The sequence below is a fragment of the Sorex araneus genome, chromosome 3, assembly GCF_027595985.1.
Source record: "Sorex araneus isolate mSorAra2 chromosome 3, mSorAra2.pri, whole genome shotgun sequence".
NCBI classification, from domain to species: domain Eukaryota; kingdom Metazoa; phylum Chordata; class Mammalia; order Eulipotyphla; family Soricidae; genus Sorex; species Sorex araneus.
Window position 1 is genome coordinate 86,305,385 of NC_073304.1, and position 22,986 is coordinate 86,328,370.

General features: G+C 49.1%; 1 protein-coding gene and 1 pseudogene across 1 annotated transcript; one reads left to right on the top strand and one right to left on the bottom strand.

Annotated features, from left to right (window-relative positions):
• Window positions 1-358: 358 nt before the first annotated feature.
• On the bottom strand, window positions 359-17,823 carry RMDN3 (regulator of microtubule dynamics 3). The gene is made up of 13 exons (XM_004609773.2): window positions 17,678-17,823; window positions 17,129-17,334; window positions 14,845-15,037; window positions 14,307-14,450; window positions 5,887-6,166; window positions 5,061-5,163; window positions 3,942-4,002; window positions 2,573-2,648; window positions 2,337-2,414; window positions 2,029-2,127; window positions 1,587-1,640; window positions 1,284-1,364; window positions 359-1,048 (listed from the first exon to the last, which is right to left on the bottom strand). Exons 2-13 carry the CDS (start codon window positions 17,325-17,327, stop codon window positions 995-997), a joined length of 1,422 nt encoding a protein of 473 aa, XP_004609830.2. The 5' UTR covers window positions 17,328-17,334; window positions 17,678-17,823; the 3' UTR covers window positions 359-994.
• Window positions 17,824-19,673: 1,850 nt separating this feature from the next.
• On the top strand, window positions 19,674-20,567 carry LOC101553345 (selenide, water dikinase 1-like; annotated as a pseudogene).
• Window positions 20,568-22,986: the final 2,419 nt, after the last annotated feature.

Here is a 22,986-nt window from a genome sequence, read left to right on the forward strand (position 1 = left end):
TGTGGCCCCCCCCAAAAATATTTGTCTTAATTTTTCTTATAGTTGGGGTCAGGTTTAATAAATACCAGTTTAGCTGTAGTAGACCTAGTTAGACCAACCTGTTTGCCTGTATTTACAAATGACAACTAGAATTTCATTAGAAACAATTCTCTAGTTAAAATTATTTGGTTGTGACTTTCTATTTGTGTGCAATAGCGTCTATAGTGGAAAACATTCATGGAGGTGTTGAGTAAGGAGCTAGGGCCAGAGAGATAGTACAGAGGTTAAGACACTTGCCTTGCACGTGGCTAACACCACATATAGTCCCCCCACAGGGCACCTCTAGGTGTGGCCCCAAAACCACAAAAAAAAAAGAATATGATTACTTCAACTTTGGTTTATTCACATTTTATACCAAAATATATTTCAGGCAACTCTTCATATGATTTCACAGTCTCATAAACTTTCTACCACATGCCCTTGTTCCAAAAGCTGCCAGGACTCTGGAAGCCAAATGGTCTGTCCAGGAATATCATTAGATTCTACATGATAGGTGAGAAGAGGGCGTGTCTCCCCGACCAAGCTATTTGCCTACATCTTTATCTTGGCAGGTAGGCTGTTATCTTAGGATTTTATACTTTGGTGTTAAATATTAAAGTACAAGTTCTGTATTTTGTTCCTATCGCTCTTAGTTGTTCACCTGCCTCAGCAGCAGGTCAGAAAGCAGTCTTCAGTGCTCTACTAGTCTTGATTTTTTAAATTCACTTAAGGAATTGAGAACAGAATCCCGGGTCGCAAGTATTTCCCCAATCTCAAATTAGGTAAGGATTGAAATAAATTAACCATCAATAATAAAAGCAAGAAATTGGTGGAATGTTAGAAGGTACCAGTCAAGACTCAGGAGTTGAGATTCTCCAATAACCACTCTTAATCGTTTTCCTTATGTAAGCAGGGCCTAAGGAAAAAAGACTTGATTTTCTTCCTGCAAACAGTAACATAAAGGCCATCAAAATAATTATTCTCCTAAAAGTACTTCCAATTCTTCCAAGTCCTTCTGGAAAGCTGAGTCCTAGGGAAACAAAGGGAAAAAGATTGTATAGGGGTTAAAGCACTGCCAGGAGTGCCTCCCAAAAAAAGACTAAAACCCAAAATCTAAGTCAACATTTTCCAAACCACGGTGCATGAGACAAAAGGCCCTTTGCTTCCTTCCTGAGCTTTGTTATAGTATTTCATTTTGTTAAATGCACACAAAAATACCTCCATGGAAAATTTATGGGACTCGGTATTAGAAAAACTCCTGTTACCTCATTAGTGATACTTGGCAGCTCCAGAGCCTGCTTCATCCACTCTCTAGCTTCAGTGTTTTTTCCCAGTTCTTTATAGCACTGAGAAGACACAATAATGAAAACAAATTGGAATGGGGGCCTGGGAGAACACAAGGTCGGGTTCAATCCCCAACACCACCAGGTAATACCCAAAATACAACAAAAGAAAACCTAGGAGAAACACCATCTGTAATTTTCTCAGCGCCAGAGCAATAGTACAGCAGGTAGGGCTCAAAAACCAAAAAATATTCATCTGTGTTGTAAAAAGGCCAGTGAGTTTACCTTGGAAATATATATTCTTCCAGCTTTGGAAAATCCTGGCTGTAGTTCTTCTGCCTGGAAAAAAAGAGGGTGGAACTCAGTAACTGGTTTCCAATCCCCAACCTAGATCCCCACTAAGTCAGTCCGGGAATCCGTTTCTATATTTTTTAAGTCTTCCAGATGGTTCTGACTTTTCCATACAACAAGTAGATGTACAATATCCCCATCTCGGAAGTCCCTCCCAATGAAAAGCAAAATCATCCATCCTGGCCTTTTTAGGGGCAGGGGAAACACCTCCAGAAAGAGCTGGCCAATCAGGCTCTTGTAGTCACTGCCTGAACATAGGGCCCTGGCATTGCCATCCTGCTTGGGCCCAGCAGTGCCGGGATCTCTAGCTTTGAAACCATTTCTCTGGCCCCCATCCTGGTATTTTCAGCTCCTGTCCCTCCCTCCCTTTTGATACCTTTAGGAAGCTCTGCAGGGCATCCTGTACAGTGGCACTGAGAGGGCTTTCAAACAAGGCTGTAGCAGTTTTTTTTTCTAGCCAGCTTAGGTGAGAGACCTGGCACCAAAAGAATTAAAGTGTGAACAGAAATATTAAAAGTATCTTTAGGTACATGAATATTCTCTACTAAAAACAAAGTTAAATGGGCCTGGGTCCAGTCATTACTAAAATTGTTCATAGAAGAATGGTACGTGAGCCAGACAGGACCCTGGCAAGGAGGCCACTCACTCCAGGACACAATAGTTTAGCTCTGAACTATAGCTCACCTGATAACACCACCTGCCAAGGAGAAAGTGAGCCATGGGGTTCTCTGGCTGGAGAGCAATGGCTTTGTCCACATGCTCCTGCAGAGGAAATTGCAAACACAAAACTAACATCAGAGATGAAAGAATGACTGAAAAAGATACAAGTCATCAAAACATAGAAGCATCCTTCACAAGGACTTAGGACAGAGCCAAGGCATATGAGATAGTCTAGCACAAGGGACACTTCCTTTCCTCACCTTGAAGCTGAAGCCACTCTGGATGCGTTTCTGCATGCCCTCATGCTCAGCCAGCTGACCACAAAGCACTGCATACCTAAAGGCAAAAGCAGCAGCACACTCAAGGACAAGGGCTGGGCTTAACTGCACTTCCCCCTCAACTAGAGCTGAAAATACCTCCCCCGTCTATCACTCAATGCTATCCCAGTTCGTGTATGTAAGCAGTGATAGGCTCACAGTTGTTCAAAACCCTGGGTCTTCCATAGTAAATTTCTCTTTAATATTTTAGGCAAAGTCTAGACCCAAATTTCCCATCTTGTATATACCTATAGGTATTGTAAAAACTAAAAAGCAGATCGATCTCTCTCTCTCTCAAAAAGAAAAACTTTTTAAAAATTTTAACTCTGAGGTTCTGGAGCCACGGAGTGATAAGTACATTGGGTAGGGAGCTTGTTTTGCATGTGGCTAACCCAGGTTCAATCCTTGGCACCATATATAGTCCCCTGAGCACAGCCAGGTATGGCCCCAAAACACATTTTTTCAAAATCCTGAGGTGCTGGGCCAAAGAAAGTACAGCAGGCAGAGTACCTGCCTTGCATATGGACCAACCCTGGTTCAATCCCCAGCATCCCATATGGTTCCCCAAGCACCGCCAGGAATAACTCTTTGAGCGCAGAGCCAGGAGTAACCCCTGAGCATCACTGGGTATGACCCAAAAAGCCAAAATATAGTGAGTAGGGTATTTGCCTTGCATGCTACTGATTCAGGCTCAATTCCTGGCACCACAAATATAGGCCCCCAAGCCCACAGCACAGCTGGGCTGGGTGTGGCCCAACAAAATTAAAATCTGAGGTAGTGGAACCAGGGAACAATCTGCAAATTGTCGTAATTTTGCCTCATGAGGTCACAAACAGGGCTTATGTCTTATAAGCAATAAATTAACTTAATAAATTTTAATTAATTGTGAACTTTCCAGAGTGAGCTCATATCTGCTTTTCCTGTTGCTAGCTAAGCAAAGAAGCCAATATCCACGATAGCCAGGGATCAGAGCTGGGGGAAAGATGCTTGTGCAGGAAGCTGCAAATTGTCCCAGCTTCCCTGAGAAGCCAAAAGCCCACAAATTTTAGCTAGGATGGCTCTTATAAAAGCTACTCATTTCCCAAGCCCCAGCAAAAAAAGTTTGCACTCCCCTTCATTACATCCTCACAAGTAGGTAGGTGCATCTCAAAGAAATCTTGACTGGGACCAGTATAGGGCTTAAACTAAAAATAAAGGCCAGAGCTCCCTCTTTTGTTTACTCTGGCAATGCGCCTAGGGCTAAAACAGGAAAGGGTTCTTCTTCCTGCTAGACTGGTCTGGCTCCTCCCAGGACCCTGTGGGGTATTCTTACCACTGGTGACACGCAGCATTCTTGTCTCCCTTCTCCAGAGCTGCCTCTGCTGCTTCTTTCCCTGCAGGACAAAGGAAAACCAGAGTTGATCAGGACTCCCATTCATGCTTTATCATAAGAGCTGTGGGAAGGACTGCTGTAGTTCCCACCAACCCTTCCCCAGCTAGGCCTGTTTTGTTTGGGGGCCAACCTCAATAGTATTCAGACCTTACTCCTGGCTCTGTGCTCAGGGATCACTCCTGCAGAGTTCAGAGGGCCATATGTGGTGCTAAGGATCAAACCTGGGTCAGCCACGTGAAAGGGAAGCAGCCTACCTGCTCTACTATCTCAGCTGGGACTCTTCAGAGGTAGCTGTAAAACCTGAGCTGTGAATGTCCCCTGACCCAAGGAATAGGCAGCAGTGCTGTGTACGCCTCAGGGATTTCTGAGCTAGCAGCATGCTCCCTCCAGGCACTCAGATCCTTAGAGCTTTTGCCCCATAGTCAACCATCCATAAAAACAGGTTCCCAAGCAACAACCCAAACCAGCCCTCCAGACTAAGAAGGAATCATGCAGGTGGCTGGATCGACGATATTGGGGGTAAGTAAGGTGCTTGCTTTGCACACAGCCTACACAGGTTCAATCCCTTGTACCACAGATGGTCCCCCAGGCCCAACCAGGAGTGATATCTGAACAGAACAGAGCCGAAGTATGTCCTGAGGGGCTGGAGCGATAGCACAGTGGGTAGGGCGTTTGCCTTGCACATGGCCGACCTGGGTTCGATTCCCAGCATCCCATTTGATCCCCTGAGCACCGCCAGGAGTAATTCCTGAGTGCAAAGCCAGGAGGTAACACCTATGCATTGCCAGGTGTGACCCAAAAAGAAAAAAGAAAAAGAAAAAAAAAGCAGCGAAGTATGTCCTGAGCTCCACCTGGTGTGGCCCAAAAAAGGCTCTCCTATAGTGAATGACTCTTGAGAACCCATGCACTTCTGTTACTAAGGAACTGCCTTGTGCCAGGAAGCAGAGTCTCCTGGGGCTGGTTTGTTCCTAGTGAAAAACTGAGCCACGAGTGCTCTGAGAACCTTCCACTGGGTCCCCAGTGGACAGGCCAATCAGCCAGGAAGCTATCAGCACTTACCATTTTGGGCATATGACTTCTTCTCATCCACATCCTCACTGAGCTCACACATGTCACTGTAGGCCCTGGCCAGGCGCCAGAGGAAGTCCTGCAGACCCGTATACTGCAGACCAAACAGAGGGGGGAGGCCCCACTTCCTTCAGCTGCACAGACTCGGACCTCTGCCTTCCCCCCACAGCCTAGCTCTGTGTTTCTAAGCGAGTGTGTTACCAAACATCACAACAGGCTTTGTGCCCTCCCCACCATACACCTCATGTACAATCACCTGTGGTCACACCTCCAACCGAGAGGCCACACAACCACGTAAGGGCTCCTAACACTAAGGAAAAGGCAATGCCTGGCTGTCATGAGGCTCAGCAAGAGGACAGTTTTGCTGAACCAGGGGACAAAAGTCAAAATTATCCAAGAAACATGAACATTTTTAACACTGGGGCTATTGTACACTTGGGTGAGTCTACGTTTTTGTGGGAAACTTAAGGAAAAGGAATCTGGTTTAATGACCTCTACATAGTTACCTATGACATATTTGAAACTTAACTGGGAAGACCCCTTGGGCTCTGCCTCAGGGAAATAAAAGGAAGATCATATTCCAGTGACTTCTCACCAGGGGCAGTGAGGGGTTGGGCTCCGGCTGTGCTGGCCTCGGGAGGCGAAAGAGTGCCCTCTAGAGGCAGCTCTGGGACAGGCGCTACGATGGCCCAAGCAGTACACACAACTTAAGAGTAGGTGTGCCCCTGACCGGGAGCAGCACAGCCAGCTGCATCTAACAGCCAATCCAGGGTCAACAATCGCAGGGGTCTGCCTGCAAGTAGGGCTGGAGCCTTACCGACAGCTTGTTGTTGAGCAGCAGCTGGAAGCCTTCTCGTTTGTCCTGCGCGTTGCCATTGTGTAGCTGGTCAGCCTGCTGCAGGAGGGGAAGCGCGTCCTCCAGGCCAGGGGAGTCTCCTGTCTCCAACACTCCGGGCACTGGGCCCAAAGCCACCTCCAAGTCCAGCGAATCCTTCCTTCCCATCTTCACAGTCTCACAGCTCACTTCATCCTCCCCATCCTCACTCTCCCGGTCAGACTCCCGCTCATAGTCAGACTCGGCATTGGCTGTGGTATAGCTGGGGCAGAGAAATGGAAGGAACAAGGTCAAAGGAAGGGGCTTGGCTCAGTCTGCCCCCTACCCCACTAATGGACAAACGTGGATTCCTGAAAGATCAATAGTCTGGGCACTCTAGGCTGGGAAAACGGTCCCATCGGTGGGGTAAGAATGACCACCTGGAGGCCGTGTGACAGCTGCCATGGTGAGAACCCTGATTAGATGCCACCAAGACTGCCAGGACAGAAAAGATGCCCAATAAAAATCTTGCCAGTACATCTCAGCAAGATCAAAGACTCTAAGATTTTGGTGCATATGATTGCTTTAGTGAGCATTTATTACTCTTAATAAATAAAAAAGGAAATGTGAGCTGGAGAGAGTACAGCAGGTACAGCGCTGGCCTTGCATGTGGCCGGCCCAGGTTCTATCCCTGGCACCACATATGATTCCCCCGAGCCCTGCCAGGAGTAAGCCCTGAGCACCACCAGGTGTGACCCACTCCCTCTACCCCTGCAAAAAAAAGAGGAAACATTTAAGATTTGAGGCCAGAGCGATAGAGCAGTTGGGTAGGGCTTTTGCCTTGCATGAGGCTGACCCGGGTTCAATCCCCGGCATCCCATATGGCCCCCGAAGCACCACCAGGAGTAATTCCTGAGTGCAAAGCCAGGAGTAACCCCTGAGCATCCCTGGGTGTGACTCAAAAAGCAAAAAGCAAAAAAAAAAAAAAAAAAAAAAAGAAACATTTAAGATTTGAAAATAAATGTAGGGGGCTGGAGCAATAGCACAGCGGGTAGGGCATTTGCCTTGCACACAGCTGACCCAGGTTTGATTCCCAGCATCCCATATGGTCCCCCGAGTGCTGCCAGAGGTGGTTCCTCAGTGCAGGACCAGGAGTGACCCCTGTGCATCGCCGGGTGTGACCCAAAAAGCAAAAAAAAATAAAAAGAAAATAAATGTAGGTGGAAAGTGGAAAAATGACTCATGCGTTGCATGCAGAAGCTCCTCATTCACTCCTGGGCACGCACAGTCCCTGGGGCACTGCCAGGTGAGGCCCCAGAGCCAAACAAGCCAAAAATGCAGGAGGAGCTAATCTGAGTGAAGAGTTTGCCAATCATTTTTGCTTTATCAAAGGATTGCCAGAACCAACATGGATGGGTGCCAGTCTCTGAGGCTATGGGCAGCCACATTTACCCAGTTTCTTTCTCAACTCACTGTGTACCTTTGTCCCGAATTAGCAATCAAGCGAGGCGCTATTGGGAATTAGGGGGGAGGGGTATCCTTTGCAGCAGAGGTAAGAGAGGAAGATGTAAACAAGTCCCTGAGAAGGCATTCTGGGGGCTACCACAATGTCTGATGGCAGATGACCTCCTAGGGGCCCCCAACCCTGATGTACCCCTAAAGAGGAGGCCCGGGTTCTCGTGGATCTCAGCCTCAACCAACTTTGTAACTGCCACAAGAATTGAACAGGCACAGACAGGTACAGGAGGGGAGAGGGGAAGACTTCCTGGGACAGAGTCAGGTAGAGGGGAGCCTCAGGGCTGAAAGTGAAACAGGGAAGAGATACTGCAGGATCATTTAGGTTGGAGTCTTCCTCCATCTGCAACATGGCATGGGAGCTCTGCACTATGGCCAGAGCACAATACAGATGAAGGAGATATGTACGAATCAAGGAAGCAAGACAACCTAAAGCCAGCAGTGAAATGCAGGACAAACACTGTTCTCACCAGGAAACCAGACTCCCTGAAAGCACGCAGACGGGGTGCCCAACACATGGCAGTGCTTCAGAGAGGCGCTTCCAGGCCTACAGAACCAAAGTGCCCAAGGATGTCACTACAGAGCAGCCCATTTGGGATGTAAGCCCCTCTCCGAGGGCTCCAAGAGGTTAGCCAAGTGTCCCCACCCCCATCTCAGTAAAAACTTGAGATCAAGCCTCAAGGAAAAGCAAGGTATCCGAATCTACAACCTCCCTGCTCCCTGCATGGAGCTGAGCAGAACCATACAGGGCACCTCGTTTCCAGCCCAGCCTCTAAGACTCGAACATGGACCCACAAGTGCAAACCAGTCCAGAGTCCACAGTGTTCTAAGTGGGGTGTTGGGGTAGAAAGCTTGAATATAGCCATCTCCCCAGTCCCTGTTGAGAGGAGGCTGACTTGGCTAATGAGGAGTCCAGCATGAGGGACCCCTGCTCGGAGCCCCACTAGTGCTCACAGCATTCAGCAGTGTCTGGTAGCCAAGGACAGCACAGTCCACAATGCTGTGACACTCTGGGTCCCACGGGCCAGGGAGCACAGAGTCAGGGATCAGGCATCAGGGGACTTGCTGCCGCTGAGAGCTGTGAGCATGGAGAGCAGCAGTAAGACCATCAGTATCGCCTGTCCCACTTCAGAGAGCTCAGTCTCCCTGATACACCGCTGCCTGGAACACAGTGAGCAGGAAGGCAGTGCGGGCCAGCTACAGGTCCCAGCTCTGCAGCCCTGAGCGCCTCACCTGCCTCGTTTCCCTGCCTACCCAGCCAGCCCAGGAGCAGTCTGCCAGCTGTGGAAGCGCTCCTTCAGTCTGACATGCCCTGTAGTTTGGGGGTGATCACAGACTGGCAGGGGTCTCTGGAATGCCCTGCTAAGATCTGTGGGCCCAGAAAGAACACAATTCCCACAGTAGGCAAGGAACCAGGGTGCCACACTCAACCTGAGACACTGTGTCAGTGATAAAGGACGCTGGTGCTCCTTTGGGGGTGGGGAAGCTGCTCCACACCCGCCCATGCTCAGTGCTCACTCCGGGTGGGGCCCAGGGACCATCTGCAGTGGCAGGGGGAAAACAGGGGTTGGCTGCATGCTAGGCACTGCCTTCCCCGCTGTTCTCTCTCTCTCTGGCACTTATCACTTATTTCCTCCTGACAATTCTCTTTCAGTTCTAAGTCTCATTCAGACGGAATGGGCTGTGCCAATCAAAGACAACCAGGCATGAACCCTACCCTAACTCTCAATGGTAGGGAAGATAAGACCAGCCTAGAGGAGAGCTAAATGCCTAAGAGGACAGGCAGTGGCCTGCTGGGGCGCCCGGAAAGCTGGCAGAGGAGCTGCTTTCAGGAAGGTTGCTTGCCAGGAGGAAGCCGTGGTCGTTGCAATGCTCAGGGGACTAGTTCATGGGCCTCACATGTCCACAGGTGTTGAGTCCCTGCGAGCTCGAGTTGCTGTTGTAGTTGGGGAAAGGGCCAACAGCTTTCAGCAGTGGAGGAGCCTGTCAAATCCTACCCATGTACCCCTCAGATGAGTTCCTTCCCCTGCCCCCATGTTCAAAGCCATTCCTGTGTCTGCCTCAGAATTTCCTCTGACCCAGGGGCCCTGAGAGAGGCAAGGAGAATCCTACAGCACAGCTGCCACGCAGGGAGCAGCAGCTCAGCCAGAATCCTACACCAGAGCTAGTGTGCTGGAGCTGCAGCGGAAGCCACACCCCCCTACCACCCAAATGCACACACCCAACAACTGCAGACAACACCCCTAAGTACGAAGCTAGGGGCATCCCTGAGCACCCAAGTATGAGCCATCCTCTCCCAAAATATGACAAGAACAAAATGCTCAAAGGCAACAGAAATTAAGAATTGATCTTTAGGTGCCAGAGGGATCGTATCATGGGTAGTGCACTACCGTGCACAAAGCCAGAATCTCCAGCATCCCATACGGTACCCCGAACCCCCACCCCCAAGCACGAAACACCAGGCATTGCCAGGAGTGCAGAGGTAGGAGTAACCTCTGAGTATTGCCAGGTGTGGCCCCCAAACAAAACAAAAAACAAAAAAGAATTGATCTTTAGTAGGAAGTATAATACTGCAAAGGAGATGAAGGGGAACAGGACACTGGGACAGTGGTGGAGGGAAGTGGACATTCTGGCTGGGCAGAGGGTGTGTGCTGAAGTTTTACATTTTACATTGATACTTTACCATTATCAATACTGTAAATTACTTAAATAATGGTTCCCCCAAGCACAGCCAGAAATGATTCCTGAGTACATGTAGGATAACATTGGGTATGTCCTTTCAACCTTGCCTCAGGGAACTTAGTTTACCTTAAAGCAATATCCTTTCTGTATGGACACAGGAAGATTGTTAATATTATACTTTGTAAAATTGGGAGATGATTGACTCCGAATCATATTTACTCCTGGGCACCTGCTTTCTCAACTCAGTTGCCCTCAGTTCCTAGCACCCCAAAAGCAGGGTCCCGATGAGGGACTGAATGGACTCCAGGGAGGGAATCCAGGGCAAGCTGTGAGCTATCCTGGCATCAATATGGGCCAGGCCAAAGCACCACAATACTCAACTATAAGTTGAGAGCATGGTCATGGACAAATGCTGTCATGATCCAAAAGTAACGACGAGACTAGGACCCTGCTGGGGTTAGGAAGACTAACCTGGCCTAAGGACTGTGGTCTGAAATATACAGTGAGATGTCCTCAGGAAGAACCAAACTTTAAATTTGATATATCTCTTACTGTGCTCATACAGAATGACATTGCTAGAAATATTAAAAAGAAAATTTACTGTAACTATTTAAGTGGATTACTGGCTGAGGAAAGAAAAAAGTGACACACTCTGGATGGGATCCCACCCTTAAACAGATCTCCTAGTAATCTAGAGTAATCTCCTTAGATGAGATTTTGTCCTTGAGTTAATCTCCTAGAGGAGTGGTCTTACCCCTCTTTGTTGATTTGTTAATGTTCAACCCACCTTTGTGTCACATTATGTAAACTAAGACTGTAAGAGTGGAGGGGGTCAGAGTCATAAGTAGCGGTGAGAGTCAGAAGTGAGAGTCAGAGTCAGAAGTGAGAGCGAGAAGGGTTCCAGAGAGAGAAGCAGAAGGACTCCAGAGAGAGAGATCGGATGAAGAGAGATCGGAAGAGACCAGAGAAGAGACTACAGAGATAGAGTCAGAGATTAAAAGACAGACAGAAGAGAGCACAGCGGTACACACAGAAGCAGAGCAAAAGGAGGAGCCATCCCGATCCAGTTCATACACAGCAGCTCGAGAGCACCAAACGCGAGCGGGAGAGAGAGAGAGAGAGAGAGAGAGAGAGAGAGAGAGAGAGAGAGAGAGAGAGAGAGAGCGCCACCCCGAGAGCCCACAAACACATATCACCCCTTCCACACGTGCACGATTTTATTTTTAACAACTACAGAGCCAGGAAGAACCCCAGAACATTCAGGATGTGGCCCCAGTCCCTTACCAAAAAAAAAAAGAAGGAGGAAAGGAGCAGGAGAGAGAGAAAGGCAGGCCTTGAGCCAGAAAGAGCTCAGGGCTACAGGGCATGCTTTGTATGTGAGATCTGGAGCAGCTTGGGTACTCCAGAATGGAAAAGCAAGCCTCCCTCCACACACCCCATCCTCCATGGCTGTGGGCTGGTTCTAAGCCTTAAGGCTGTGGGAGACCTGGTAAACACCCTGAGCAATGAAGCACCCACAAGTTCCCTGGCTAAAAACTGGTTTTCACTAATTCAGAAGTCTGTACAACTATATGCCTGAGATCTAGGTTCAATCCAGGGCACTACCAAAAAAACAAACACATGGGGGCTCGAGTGATACCACAGGAGTGATAGCACAGCGGGTAGGGTGTTTGCCTTGCACGCAGCTGACCCAGGTTCGATTCTTAGCATCCCATATGCTGGGTCCCCTGAGCACCACCAGAAGTAATTCTTGAGTGCAGAGCCTGGAGTAACCCCTGAGCATCACCAGGTATGACCCAAAAAGAAAAAAAAAAAAACATGGGGGAAGGGGCACTAGAGCAATAGAACAGCAGGTAAGGAGCTTGCAGGCTGCCAACCCAGGCTCAATTCCCAGCATATAGGTACCCATGTGATACCCTGTGCCCCACCAGGAGTGAACCTGAGCACAGAGACAGGAGTAAGCCCTGAGAAGAGCCAGGTATGACCCCCCCTCCCTACACTGTCACTGTATCACTGTCATCCTGTTGCTCACTGATTTGCTCAAGCGGGCACCAGTAACATCTCCATCATGAGACTTGTTACTGTTTTTGGCGTATCGAATATGCTACGCTACGGGTAGCTTGCCAGGCTCTGCCATGCGGGCGGGATAATCTCAGTAGCTTGCCGGGCTCTCCGAAAGGGGCGAAGGAATCGAACCTGGGTTGGCCTCGTGCAAGGCAAACACCCGACCCACTGTGCTATCGCTCCAGCGCCCCCCCAAAAAAATAAATAAATGATAACTTAGAACACTATATGTTTTTGTTTTGATGCAGTGAGGACTTGAACCCAAGCATGTGTTTACCACTGAGCCACATCAGCCCTGTTCAAATTCTTAAAAGTCCTTAAGGGCCTTGAGTTCTGCATCCTTAATTGGGCAGAGTTGTAACAGCTTCTGTTGTCCCTTCTGAAAAATCTCCAGTGTCAACTCCTCACCCAAGGGACCTTCTTCCTTAGCGCACAGATGCTCCAATGCCTGTGAATCTGCTCTCTGCTTCAGCCTTCTCTGCAATCCACGGTCAATGCTCACTTCCTCTAGCAGCCCTTGGGAACCAACTTGGCCCGAGGTGGGAGGTAAGAAAACGGCCCTACTTCTGCTGCCCCCTGAGCATACAACAGGGATCAGGCAGCCCAGGAAACAGCAAGTGTGAAGGACTAACGCCTAGAGGACTAAAGCTCATCAAGAAGTGTTTTAAGAGGACCTGAACAATGAGCTTATCTGGGTAATGGCAGTGACCCAGAAAAAGAGTGCAATACTTAATTTTCTTACCAACCAATGAGGAAAGGCAGGAAGTATAACAGCCCAAATAAGAAAACAAGCTAAGAACCAGACAGTACAGGGATAAAGCATTTGCTCTATGGATCTGAGCCACAGAGTTTTCAATCAAAGTCAGCCTGGATTTGATCCTGAGTACCCCATAGGGTTCCCCCAAGTCCCACAGAGCCAGGAGCAAGCCCCGAGCACCACCAGGTGTGGCCAAAATCACAAGGTGTACTGAACAAACTGTATTGCTACATGAGCTCTTGGTCAATGGGAAGAACAAGCAAGGTCTGTCAGGACCTGCCTTCCTATGAAAACCCTTCTGGGCCTGACCACCAAGTCCTGCCTTGGGAGCAGAGCCCCTCCCCCATCCGCACAAGATGAACTGTGCTGTCAGGAGAACAAGACCCAGAGTCAGACAGGACAGGTGAAGCCCGTACTTAGGGGACCCAGTCCTGAGCAAGGCACAGAAGCTCACCAAGTCCAGCTGCTCCTGGCGCAGTGCCTGGGAGTCAGATTCCCAAGGGTCAGGGAGGAATGCTGGACTCCCTGATGCAAAGCACATGCTTTAGAATCTGAGCCTCTACGCAGCCTAATACTCTAAAGTATTTCCGTTAAAGAGACAGTTCTGCAGATCACCCTGGTTTACTTTTGTTTTTGTTTGGGGGGGCCATACCCAACAGTGCTCTCAGGGTTACTTCAGTCTCTGTGCTCAAAGATCACTCCTGGCAAGGACTGGGGGACCATATGTGGTGCCAATGATAGAACCAGAGTTGGCCATGTGCAAGGCAAGTAGTACCCGCTGTACTATCTCTCCAGCTCCCAAATAAAAATATTTTTCAATTATATACTATAAAAGCCCTTCCACTGGTTGGGCAGGAAGACTGCCCACCACCTCCTAGGAAGTGAAAGCCTGTGGTCAGAGTTGCTTTGTCACTAACTCCAAAGGACAGTCCCTGCCCCCCACCCACCGGTACAGATGGCCAGGCACATGCACAAGCTTGGGGCTCCCCCCAACCCAGGGAAGACAAGCACCTCGGAGAGAGCACAAGCAGTGCCCTTTAGTGTTCACAAAACCGCAAACCTGGCCCAGTCACCCAGCCAAGGAAGCAATCATAATCCTAATCTTACCCAGACCTTAAGGTAACCCAGGAATAGGCCCATCAGTGTCTTGGGAAAACAAAAATAACAAGTAAATGTAAGGGCCAAAAAATCAATGCAGAGGAACTTGCCAGATGCAAGCACTAATCCGTGTCCACATTCCCTCTAACTGACATATGGGAAATGGCGGTCCTGGTTTCAGGTGATCTGCTTCTGTCACACCTCCCTCCCAGTATGGCTTACAGCAGCCTGTTCTGCATTTTCCATGGACACACACTCCTGCCTTGAGCAGGTGGGAGGCCCTGAGGTCTCCTGGGATGCGACTCACCCGCCTTCGCTCTCCACATCTGTGTACCCGCCTCCGGACGTGGCTGTGAAGTAGACGGAGCTGGAGCCGGTGGAGTCGCTCCTCTCTCGGGCAAACGGGAATCTTCTCCGCCGGACCACTCGCTGGTTCTCTTCCAAGTGGGATCTGAAAAAACAGCCCCCTTCCCTTTCTAGAGGGTGCCTTCAGGCCCCCAGCCTCTGTCCCTGATAGAAGGGGAGTCTTCTCATCAAAGGGACGAGAGAGGAGCCAACCCCGGGTGTCTGCCCCCGGGAAAGCAGGCAGGACAGAACCCAGGCCCCAGCCAGGAGGAGCAGAGCAAGTTAGAATATGGCACTTTAGCAGCAACTACGGACTACAGGACCCCAAAGCAGCAAAGAACTTGCTGAAGGCCAAGGACCAAGCCAATGGGGTGCTCCAAAGGCTTCTTCCTAGAAACACACAGCAAAGGCTGGAAGTCATCTGAGCTGAAGAAGCTGTAGAGGAGGTTTGAGCTGGGGGGCAGAGGGAACCATGTGGGAAGAGGGGCTGCGTGACTCACCGGACCTCCCCAACAATCTCCCCTGCGAGCCCCTGCAGGCTGCTCCTCAGCTCCTCCACCTCCCGCCGCAGGGCCACCAGACTGCTGAGCACGAAGTCCAGGCGCTCCAGCACCTGAACCTGCCCCGCTTCTGAGAGGCTGGACAGCACGGCGGCATCTCCGGCCTCCCCGGGGACCCCCCGCAGCTGCGGCACTGAGGAAAGGAGAACAGGAGAGGTGAGACCCGCGGGGGAGCGGAGGAAAGACTCATGCACCAAAAAGAAACACACGCTGCTGGGGCCAGAGTCCAGTGACAAGGCTTGCCCTGCATGTGCCAAGCTCTGTCTGATCCAAGGGTCAAACAAAGGGTCCCCGGAGCACAACCAGGGGTTACTCTTGAGCAGGAGTAAACCATGAGCACCAGAAGATGTGGCCAAAAAAAAAAAAAAAAACCAAGCTGAAAGAAAACTTGAGTGTCATCAGACAGGGGGCAAAGAGAAAAGCTACCCTGGAAAAAATTCCATCCCAGCCCCACTGGACAAATATGGATTCCAAGCCCTTCAGGGCAAGGGCTGAGCTGGTAACTCTTACCCTGAAGGCAATGCTAGTACTGTTGCCTCAGGCAACTGGACTGCAAACTGTAAAAGAAAGAAACCAGGAAACAGTGTGCACGGTGGAGGTGAGCATAGATCTGTGAGTAAAATCTAGTAGCAACCTTGGCCAGATGAGCAAGAATATTTCAGAACACAGGGCAAGGAAGATCCCTGGGAACGCAGTGACTTTTCCCAGCCTCAGGAGAAGAAAGACTACTGCAAGGAAATTACAAACAAGTGAACAAAAGAGAAGGAAAAGGAAGGGAAAACAAGCTACTACCAGGTCATAAAAATACTGACAAGGCGCTGCAATCCGAGCTGCAGCCTCTCGTAAAACTAACCTCCAGACCATCTGGCTTTGTAATAAGAGAAAAATATTCACTCCCAATAAACATGGGGTGAGAGTTGCTGGATGAAACTCTATTATAGGAACTTGCAGGGATGATTTGAACCAGCTGTAGATGCTCTACTCTAATGAGCTAACATGAAAGGTTTGCAGGGGTCAGAGAACATGCAGGGGTGAAGGTGCTGACCTTGTGTGCAGCTGACATGGCTCAATCCTTTGTACTATGGGTATACCACCGCTGGGTAGCACAGAACTGGGAGTAACAGAGCCAGGAATGGCCCCCAGAATCTCTGGGTGTGACTCCCACCTCAGAGAAAATGTTTTGCACACTTAAAGCACCAGGCATTTAAGCTGCTGTGGCAGTGGCTGGCTTCCAGTCAGCAGCGGTTTCAGCCGTGCTAAGAGCAGGCCTAACCCGGATTGTGGAAAGTCCACTGCCCTCCGTGACCAGGCTCAACCCTGCCTTTGAATTGCTCTGTGACAATCTCAGGAAAATTACACAATCTTTTTAAATTACGATTTCCTCATAAAGGGAAAAAGAAAGACTAGTCGACAGTGTCCAAGGTTCTTTCTAGTTCTGATATGTAATTGTAAATCTTAATTATATGACTATTATTTTAATTTTGATCTAGGCTCACATCTGGCAGTGCTCAGAAAACCATGTGATGGTACAATAGAATTCAGTCCTCTTTCAGGCCTCAAATCTTTTTTTTTTTTTTTTTTTTTTTGCTTTTTGGGTCACATCTATCAATGCTCAGGGGTTACTCCTGGCTCTGCACTCAGGAAGTACTCCTGGTGGTGCTTGGGGGACCCTATGGGATGCCAGAGATCCAACCTGGGTCGCCCTCGTGCAAGGCAAACGCCCTCCCCGCTGTGCTATCACTCCCGTCCCTCAGGCCCCAAATCTTAAGACATTTTTGGGGTGGGACAGGCCATATCCATTAGTGCTCAGGGCTTACTCCTGGCTCTGACTTCAGGAATCATTCCTGGCAGGGTTCGGGGAACCATAGGCGGTGTCAGTGCACCCAACCCTGGAAAGTTATGTGGGAGGCAAGTCTACCCCACCGTACTGTTTTTACAAATTCCCACGAAACTGGTTATTCCTTTCCCTTTCTGTCGGACTCTTCCTCTGCTTAATAGTAATCGCCTCACCCAGTATGAAGCATGTGCCTTTTACACTGCCACGCACAAGTGTAGCCAAAAACTAAAAGTGAAAGTTAAACTCCTTCACCATTGGGGTTCCAGGTTTTATAGGGAAAGGGCACAGAAGGCTGTTTTCCTTTCCAATAACTTTTCAGAAAGGGTGCCCCCCCGCTCAGGTGACCCCCTCCTGGTCCTGTCCCACAGATGCTCGCGGGCCTCCTACCCTGGCGTCGGGGCTCCACGGTCTGCACATAGTCCAAGGAGTTGGGCAGGCTCTGGCTCTGGCTCCGGCTCCGGCCATGGCGCTGGGTCCGTTTCCACCGCTGGCTGTAAAGGGCACACAGGGCTCCCAGGCCCGCGGCTGTGCCCAACAACAGTCCCAGTCGGACGCGGCCGTCGCCGAAGGCCCCCAGTCTAGACATGCCGCACCTGCAGCCCGCGCCGGGTCAGGGAGAGGTTGGTGAGCGCCGACCCCAACCCCTAAAGCCGAACCCCCGGAGGTCGCCCTCTGCCCAAAGCCTGAGCTCCCAACTTCCCAGGAGGCCCTGACCCCTGTGCCGACGGTCACGTTTCCGACAGCCCCCCTGAGCCCCTATCTCTCACCTAGCCCAGGGCGCCCGCCGCTTCCACACGACCCCTGGTCCTCACCCCACAGCCTCGCTTCTGAGCCTCTAATTCCCGCTGCCCCGCCTCAGGGCACTGCGCGCAACAGATCCCGGCTCCCCCCACGCGTTCTGACGCCGCCAGGTCCCAGCAGAATTCGGACCCTTACCTGGACGTTCACCACCACCATGGCAGCAGCCTCCGCCTCATGCTGTCAATGATCGTGACGTCATTAGACGGCGCCACCAGCCCCGCGCTCCGTGAGGCTGGCGCAGGGAGATGACCACAGAAGCTCCGCCCCTCGGTCGATTTCTCCCGCCGGAGGGCGGGGTCGGCTGGAAGAGGGAAAGGAAAGCGAGGGAGAGAGCTTGGGAGACTTACTGGGCCGCGTGCTCCAGCGGTAATCCACTAGGTTTGGCCATTTCTAAATTCTAGTGCCCACCAGTCATACAAGATTACATGCTGTTCCCAGAATATGTAATTATCTACCTTCGCGTCTACACACGCCTGCTCTTTCCCTGAACACTGCCACAGCTCATTTTATTTGATGATGGCTTAATTTTATAGAGTGTCCATTTCTTTTAACTCTAACAATACTAAGCACTAAACAATAATGTCATTGGCGATTCAAATTAAAATCAGTCATTGACTGTCCACAATTCCATCAGCTGACTCTTGAAGACTCATTGAAAGGTGGTTAGAGGGATCGTGCAAACAGCTCAGCATGCAAGAGGACTGGTTTGATCCCGGACTTCTCTGTGATCCCCCAATCAAAACAAGAACAAAACTTATCCCAAAGACTGGGGTTCACAGGCCTTGAGAGTAGGTATGATAGTGCCTGGGTTTGGTGCCCTGAACACCCTTTGCACCCAAGCACCACTAGATGTGGCCCCAAAATAAAAATTTTAAAATAAGAAAAACACACAGATGCATATCCCAGCTCCAAAACAAGTTTTTACTTGGGAAGGGGCACATCTGGCTGTATTCAGGGCTTATTCCTGGCTCTGCACTCAGGGATCAGTCCTGGCAGGCTCAGGAGATCATATGGGGTACAGGGGACTGATCCCTGGTTGGATGAATGAAAGCACCTTACCCACTGTAACTATTTCTCTAGCACCTTTAAAGCAAGTTTAAGACTTTTGTTGCAATTATCACATTAATCAGGACAGGGTTATAAGCTATTTCCAGTAAGTCAATAAATTTATTCCTTTAGGGCCAGAGCACATATCAAACCTGGGTTCAATCCCCAGCACCCCATATGGTCCCCCGAACTCCACCAGGAGTGCCTCCTGAGTGCAGAGCCAGGAGCAAACCCTCAGCACTGCCTATTATGGCCCAAAGAACATAAACTAACAAAAAATATTCCTTTAATAATAATTGTGTTCTCTTGCCTCCCAGGGAACCCCAGACCACAGTCCTATTAGCATGAACTCAGTGCATCAAAGTTTAAACTTGAACCTCACACTTGCTCAATGCAGACTCTAGCTGTCAGGTTTTCTTCAGCAATTGCTGGCAGCACTGGGTTTGAATTCAGGCCAGTCTTTCTGTTTAGGACCTGAGAGAGAGGTGAAGCATGTGCTTAGTATGCATGAGGCTGTGAAGTGACTCCTGAATACTGCAGGGTGTGACGGATAAGTAAGCAAAAACATTCAGTGCAATTAGTCTGTCTTTCTATCTTTCTCTCAAGCTCTCTCTTTGGTTTTTCAAAACCTGTCATGTTCAGGGATCACTCCTGGTGGCCTTGGGAGACCACCTGGGGTGCTGGAGATGTGTCATACTCACTGTACTATCTCTCTAGCCCCTCAATTAGCATCCCTTAAGCTATAGTGAGAGTAAGATCCTCGAGGAATCATGTTGGAACATTGACTGAAACCCAATCATGAATAACTTTGTTACTGTGTATTTCATGGCAGTTCAATTTTAAAATAACTTTTTTCAAAAAACAAAAATTATGATCCTCTTAGGTGTAGATGATTTTAACATATTTCCCCACATTTTTCTCACTTTTATGAATTAAACATTTCTATTGTAATAAATATATTAACCTTATATTGTTGGGAACAGAAACTTATTTCCGCTGAGAAACTTTTTCAGACCACCTCCTTTGTGGAGTTAATCTCTTTATCTTTCTCTGCTTTCGTTGCTTCTCTATTGCATTTGGTCCTATGACTATTTGCTTTCAAAGTCTCTCTAAAAGCTCCCCTGAACCCAATGAGTTCATCATGCCAGACAACACCGTACCCAGCGATGTGCTCCTGCTGATCAAGTCCCTTAGAGACACAAGTGGCCGTGGCCGTGCATCAGTGGCTGGACATCCCTGACAAGTGGAATAAAATAAAGCTGGTGGTCACACAAGGAAAATGTGGACTGGTGTACCAAGAGGCCATGATGAACATGGCCAGGCTCAACAGGACAGCTGCAGGGCCTCATGCACATGTTCAACACCCACACAGCCACGGACATCACAGGCTTGGACATCCCGGGCCACGCGCAGAACCTGACCAGGCAGCAACACAACGAGCTGTCCTTTGTCATTCACAACCTGCCTGTGCTGGCCAAGATGGTGGCCATAAGCAAGGCCTACGGCAACATGTTTAGACCTTTGGGCCAGATAGATAGCACAGCGGGGAGGGCGTTTGCCTTGCATGCAGCCGACCTGAGTTCGATATCCGGCATCCCATATGGTCCCCCAAGCACCACCAGGACTAATTCATGAGTGCAGAGCCAGGAGTAACCTCTGAGCATCGCTGGGTGTGCCCCCAAAAGCAAAATAAATAAAGATAAAAAAACAACCACATGGTTGGCCTCATGCACAGCACCTGCTCCAAGACCTCAGGAGTGCTTCTGATCTGTTTCCTGCACGAGATCAAGTCGTCCAAGTATGGGGAGGGTTATCAGGCATGGGTCATTGGCATGAGAAGGACAACCACACGGCCAGGATCATAGACAAGCCTCAGATCATTGAGGTCACCCCCCAGGTGGCCACGCAGAACATCAACCCCACACCAGTGCCACTTCTAAATCGAGACCCACGTCTCTGCTGTTTGGTTTCTCAGTAGATCTGTTTCCTCTCTCGTCCCTTTGGTTCAAGACTATGAACAAGAGCAGCAGCAGCAAAATCTCACTGTACTGCACAGCACAGCTGGCACCTTGGGTCAGTGCAGACAGATGCGAGTGGCAGAATAGAATCCATTGCCTTCTTTTCTTTCTTTCTTTTTTCCTGTTTTATTAAACTGAAGCTGCACCCCTTCTCAAGGTGGCTTCTGAATTGAGAATGATATTATTATCCAATACTGTTGATTCATTTTGAATCTTTAGACACTTAATCTCTTGAAACACAGGTGTTTCCGAACGGTGCTTTCCCCACAACAGACATTACAGGTCCCAGTGCCTTTTGCAGCCCCCGTCTTCTCACTCAGTGCACATTTATCACACATCAGCGTTTGGGATGGCACTCTGGACAGACAGGAGAGGCCAGTGACACGCTAGCTCAGTGGTCCACAGGAAGGTTGCATGGTTCCTTCCCATCTCTGGTGCGTAAAGCCCCATCCATCGTCATCGTATCTGAGGCCAGCCCATCTCTCAAGGTCTACTCATTGCTCAGTGACCAGTGCTTCATCCTGCATGGGAAGCACCTTGAAGACAGGGGGAAAGAAGTCATTCCTCACTTTGTAGCCTTCCTGATATTTACAGTAATACCATTAACCAGTTATACAGTAACACCATTGTCTTTATTGGTAGCAAAAAAGAATACATTTTGTAACTGTGATTAGATGCTCTATAGTACAAGTATTGCCTTTCATGTGTCCTGTATAATTCTCATTCACATTCAAGATAATTAATTACTCCAATAATTTTAATGTAATCTATGATAAGGACTGTCCAATGGATGGTAGTGTTAAAAATGCCCTTTATATTTTGTATAGTGATTTGCAGGCCTTTTTTTCCTTCAAATCAGTTGCCATTTCGCTTGATTCTTAACCATTTTTTTTTATTATCCTTTACGCTGCAATTTTTGTGCACAATTCTTCTATGATCTGTTTATAAAAAATAAATAACCCAACAACCACACTACATCGCCAGCAGTCTGAACTGAAGCTTGTTATTCAAACAAATATTTAATTTTTTATTGCTTTTGTATAATCAGATATTATTTTAGAAGCGTGGGGAGGGTTTTGACTAAAATATAATTTATTGGGGGAAAAACTAGATTTTAGTTTCACAAAACTTTTAAGTCTCTCATGGGACCTATATTTTCTTGAATTAAAATATGTAGTTCTAGCGCAAATAGGCGCTGTCCACAGGTGTTTATTTGTCACCCAGAACGGAGGCTTTCTTCTTCATCCCAGCCCGAGGAGCAACTCCTTTCGGCAATAAGCACAAGCCCGTCCAGACGGCCGGAGCCTGCCGTGGCATCAGCGCAACTGGCCGCCGCCCCAGTCACTCACCAAAGGAAGCAGCCCCTGGAGACGAGCCTGCGGGGGTGGGGGCCGGCTCTGGCAGGCCTCCTGCAGGACCCATCACCGCCTAGCTCACGTGGAACTGAAACTCAAAGCCCTAAACCAGAGCACAGCGCCCCTAGCGGCCGGGGCCCCATCCATGTGCAGGGACACTTGTAGCAACTGAGCCCGCTGTCCGCCCTCCAAAGCAACATGCAGTGGTCGGCAAAATAAAACGTGTTGTAACACTCTGACTAAGAAACAGGAAAAAAATTAAATTAAAAAAATTAAATACAAATAAAAGCTCCCCCGCCCGCACCCCCTCTTCTCATGCTCTCAGGGTGCGGTCCAGGCTCAATTAGTCTCCACCCTCTGGTGCTTAGCATGTTTCTAATGAAGAGGCCACTGGAAAAGCCGAAGCAAGAAGCAATGCCCTGTCTCTTGGGCAGTGCTTTCATAATGAAGAAAAACATTTTTCATATATGTGTGTGTCCAGAGCGATAGCACAGCGGGTAGGGCGTTTGCCTTGCACGTGGCCGACCCGGTTTGATTTCTCCGTCCCTCTAGGAGAGCCCGGCAAGCTACCGAGAGTATCCCGCCCACACGGCAAGCTACCTGTGCCTTATTCAATATGCCAAAAATAGTAACAAGTCTCACAATGGAGATGTTACTGGTGCCCACTCGAGCAAATTGATGAACAACAGGACGACAGTGCTACAACAGTGTGTTGTATGTGTTGTGTGTTGTATGTATGTGCTTTATACAGAGGAAGAAAATATATCAGATAAATTGATTGTGGTTTGCAAAAGAAGATGTTCAGACCAAGCAGGGGAATTTCATTTCCCTCTGGATATTAAAGATGTTATCTGGCAGGCCTGTGGCTGCCAGGCAATCAAGGGTGGGTGATTCAGGAAGGAGCATGCTATCTTCAGCTGCATCTGCAGACCAATTTTGCAAATGCAATAAAGCCCCAGCAGCCTGTGCTGCTGTGTCCCTTCCACAACCCAGCCTGAGAGAGGGGCATTGAGTAGACAACCCC